This window comes from Ostrea edulis, chromosome 9 (genome assembly GCF_947568905.1).
Source record: "Ostrea edulis chromosome 9, xbOstEdul1.1, whole genome shotgun sequence".
In the NCBI taxonomy this organism is placed as follows: domain Eukaryota; kingdom Metazoa; phylum Mollusca; class Bivalvia; order Ostreida; family Ostreidae; genus Ostrea; species Ostrea edulis.
In genome coordinates, this window is record NC_079172.1 from 27,913,626 (window position 1) to 27,916,768 (window position 3,143).

General features: G+C 34.1%; 1 protein-coding gene across 1 annotated transcript; it reads right to left on the reverse strand.

The window, feature by feature from the left end:
* Nucleotides 1-1,696: 1,696 nt before the first annotated feature.
* On the reverse strand, nt 1,697-2,803 carry LOC130050499 (short-chain collagen C4-like). Its single transcript, XM_056150695.1, has 3 exons — nt 2,731-2,803; nt 2,368-2,604; nt 1,697-2,209 (listed from the first exon to the last, which is right to left on the reverse strand). Exons 1-3 carry the CDS (start codon nt 2,801-2,803, stop codon nt 1,965-1,967), a joined length of 555 nt encoding a protein of 184 aa, XP_056006670.1. The 3' UTR covers nt 1,697-1,964.
* Between the last annotated feature and the right edge of the window lie 340 nt (nt 2,804-3,143).

The window sequence follows — 3,143 nt, forward strand, 5'->3', positions numbered from 1 at the left end:
AATATTGCTGATATGTATATTTTCATCCCTGTTTTAAAAGGAAGTCAGCCATAACGACGATTTAGAGTACCTCCTGAATAGCGAACAAGCTAATTAAATGAGCCACGAACTTCGCTTCAATCAATGTATAATTATACCTGAGCTACTCATACATGTAACGGTACATGGTTGATGGCCGATTTAAGCTGAAAATAATTGTCGATAAATATTCTGTATTAGTACCATATAGATAACGAACAGTGATTCACGTTACTATACCACCAAATTGTGCATATTTACAATATACTTGAGTGTAAACAAAAGTGCGAAATTGTTTTTGAAAATTTTTACACAGCACAGGTATGTGATCAGCTGAGCTCGTCTTCCGAAATTTACGACGTGAAATTCGATTTATCTCTCATTCGGATGAAGTCACTTAGAGCGAAATGGCTGACAAAGCTCTATGCTTACATGTACATGCGAACAAAAGCCAAAATCATCAGAGATGGATTCATAGAAGCAGTAATATCATCATATTAAGATTTGATTATAATCGTCATGACAACATAATTCAACCTAGAGCAATGTTCCCTATATTCCCAGGTGATTTGAGGAACTACCGCGATGCCTGTGATGGGCAAATCCATAATCACATAATTCTGTCTGCATTCTGGTCTTGGGAAATCCGAGTATGGGCTTCCCTTGGTTTCTTCAGATCCTGTATTTAAAACTTTCAATGCAATCAAGTATAGTTTTGTTTGAATATGATGTAGATATAATTACTTACAACCATATTTAAAAGAAGTGCACGATGTCCTAATTCAAATAGATAAGATTGGAATGATGCAAGGAATTTAACTTTTTAAAGAAGTTAATTACCGTCTTTATTGACTTCAAAAAAGTTACAGGAGAATTTAGGAACTATTGATATGCGGTGTTCATGAGTGTTCCCCATTTTGTCTGGGCTCCTCCGTCGATGTCATGGTTTTATGTGAACTATTTGAAGTTTAATAGAACTTCATTTTGCAAAATGCAGCAACAACAAATCTTCTTACATTGGAACTAGTAGTCCAAAATGCATGTATATCGGACAACAGATTTACAAATAACCAAAAATAAGCGGGCAAAGTGATCCTGTGTGTACATGTTGGTATCATGCATTATCATTTACCCATTCCTGATACCTAAAGCATTACATTTTGCAGTGTAGAATTCCAACATGAGTTACAAATTACCACAACCCTTTTGTATAGCTATATACACACATTGTTTGATGTATATAAAACCAAATCGTTGGTGATTAAAGTGAAATATAAGCGATACTCCCGAATTACAGAGAATGAAAAAAAAAATGTTTGATGAAACCTGGTAATATCATTCATGCAATACACATGTATCGTCCTAAATTGGTATAATCGTGTTACATTTAAGGTCTAATGTTGAAGTAATGAAAGGCCACTATAACGAACAGTGATTAATTTCTTAAATCCAGAAGGAATACAAAATAAAGAGTTGGGCAAACACTGACCCTGGACATACCAGAGGAGGAGGAGTAAGCATCCCTTGTCGTAAGCCCTATACCTTGATCCCATAAACGAAATAATACGTAGTGAAAACAGTCTGCAAAAAGGTAGTATGAAAGTATATCCTTTGTTCAATTTTCAAAGCGTGCAGGCAGGTGTGTTTTGTAAAACTGAAATTAAACAATCTAATTTACCATGAAACAAAAAATAAAAACAAGTAGCACAAATATTTAATTTAGATCAGATCGTAAATTGTTTGTTTTATATCTACCAAACACATTGTTGTTTTAAAAGAATTGTGAGCGATGCAATGAGGCAAATATTAGACATTTAGACAAAATAGAATATATCATTATTCTTATTAATCTCTCTCAACAAGTATGGAAAAGAATAACACAGCTATTAATTCTGGATCCACTTTTTTATTGTGTGGATGTATTTCCACTGTCCTGTCGGACACTTCTAGGCCTTGGAGCAGACAACACATACAAGTTCCCGTCCGTTTACGTATGGTGGACATTTCAATGATCCACAGATTGCCTCCACGGAATAGAAGAGATAACCATCGTGATTAGAATGACCCCCAGTAATAGTATCAGGGTTCCTATCCACACATTTGTACGTTGTGGCAGCAGGATGATTATGATATCCCGCCATTAGATATCCATCATATTCCAATTTCCAACCTTTGTAACAAGTTTTCCTTGCTAAAGTAATGAGAAAGAACTGTTAGATTTTCAAGATTTTTAAAAAATATTTTGTATAGATCTTTAATATTTGTATGAATGCTTTTAAGGTTGGTTAAATCATGATATTTTGAATATTTGGAACATTGGAAATATGGCATGAACTGATTTAAACGTACCTGGGAATACTCTAAGAACAGATTTATTATGAATCAGGCAGACAGCACACGGTACGTCATGTTGATGGAGTCTGCGCATGTTACCCAGACCGTATTCCGTTTCGTATTCTGCTCCATATACATAAGCTTTATCACCGTCAGTTCCATCTTTGTACTGGCCCCATTCTGGATCTAATGGTAAACAAAGGGGCTCAACAGCCGCTCCCCTTTGATGATAATGTGAACCACCGGTAAATCCTGTTCAAAGAAACGAAATTCCAATGGTGTCAAAGTAAAATCATTTTACTGGTGAGTACTATATTGTTGCATATAAAATATAATTTCATAATAGGATATTCAATTATTATCTAAATCTAAACTTACCAGAGAGAACCAACTCTGCATTCGAGGGACATGTCTTCTTTCCCCATCTTGTATAAACAACGCTTTTGTTCATTCTGCCTGTATCGTACATAGATAATATACTCAACAAGTTGGTGTTATTAAAAAAACTGCAATACGTGAACCATATATATATGTGTTTCTAACAAAAACTAAATATTCTAGGTTGAAATAAAAATGTGTTTTAAAATAATTTTACAGTCCTATATCATGATCAGGTACACTGAGTAATTCGTAGTCATTATAACGATGCTATAAACATTTCCAAGGTGTAGTCTACAAGAGAAAATTATTGAACCTTCAATGCTTCAAACATGATATTGATCACTTTTATTGATGTATTTAAAGATAATGACTCCCTTTGTCTCTAAAATATGTTTGTAATAATTAATACT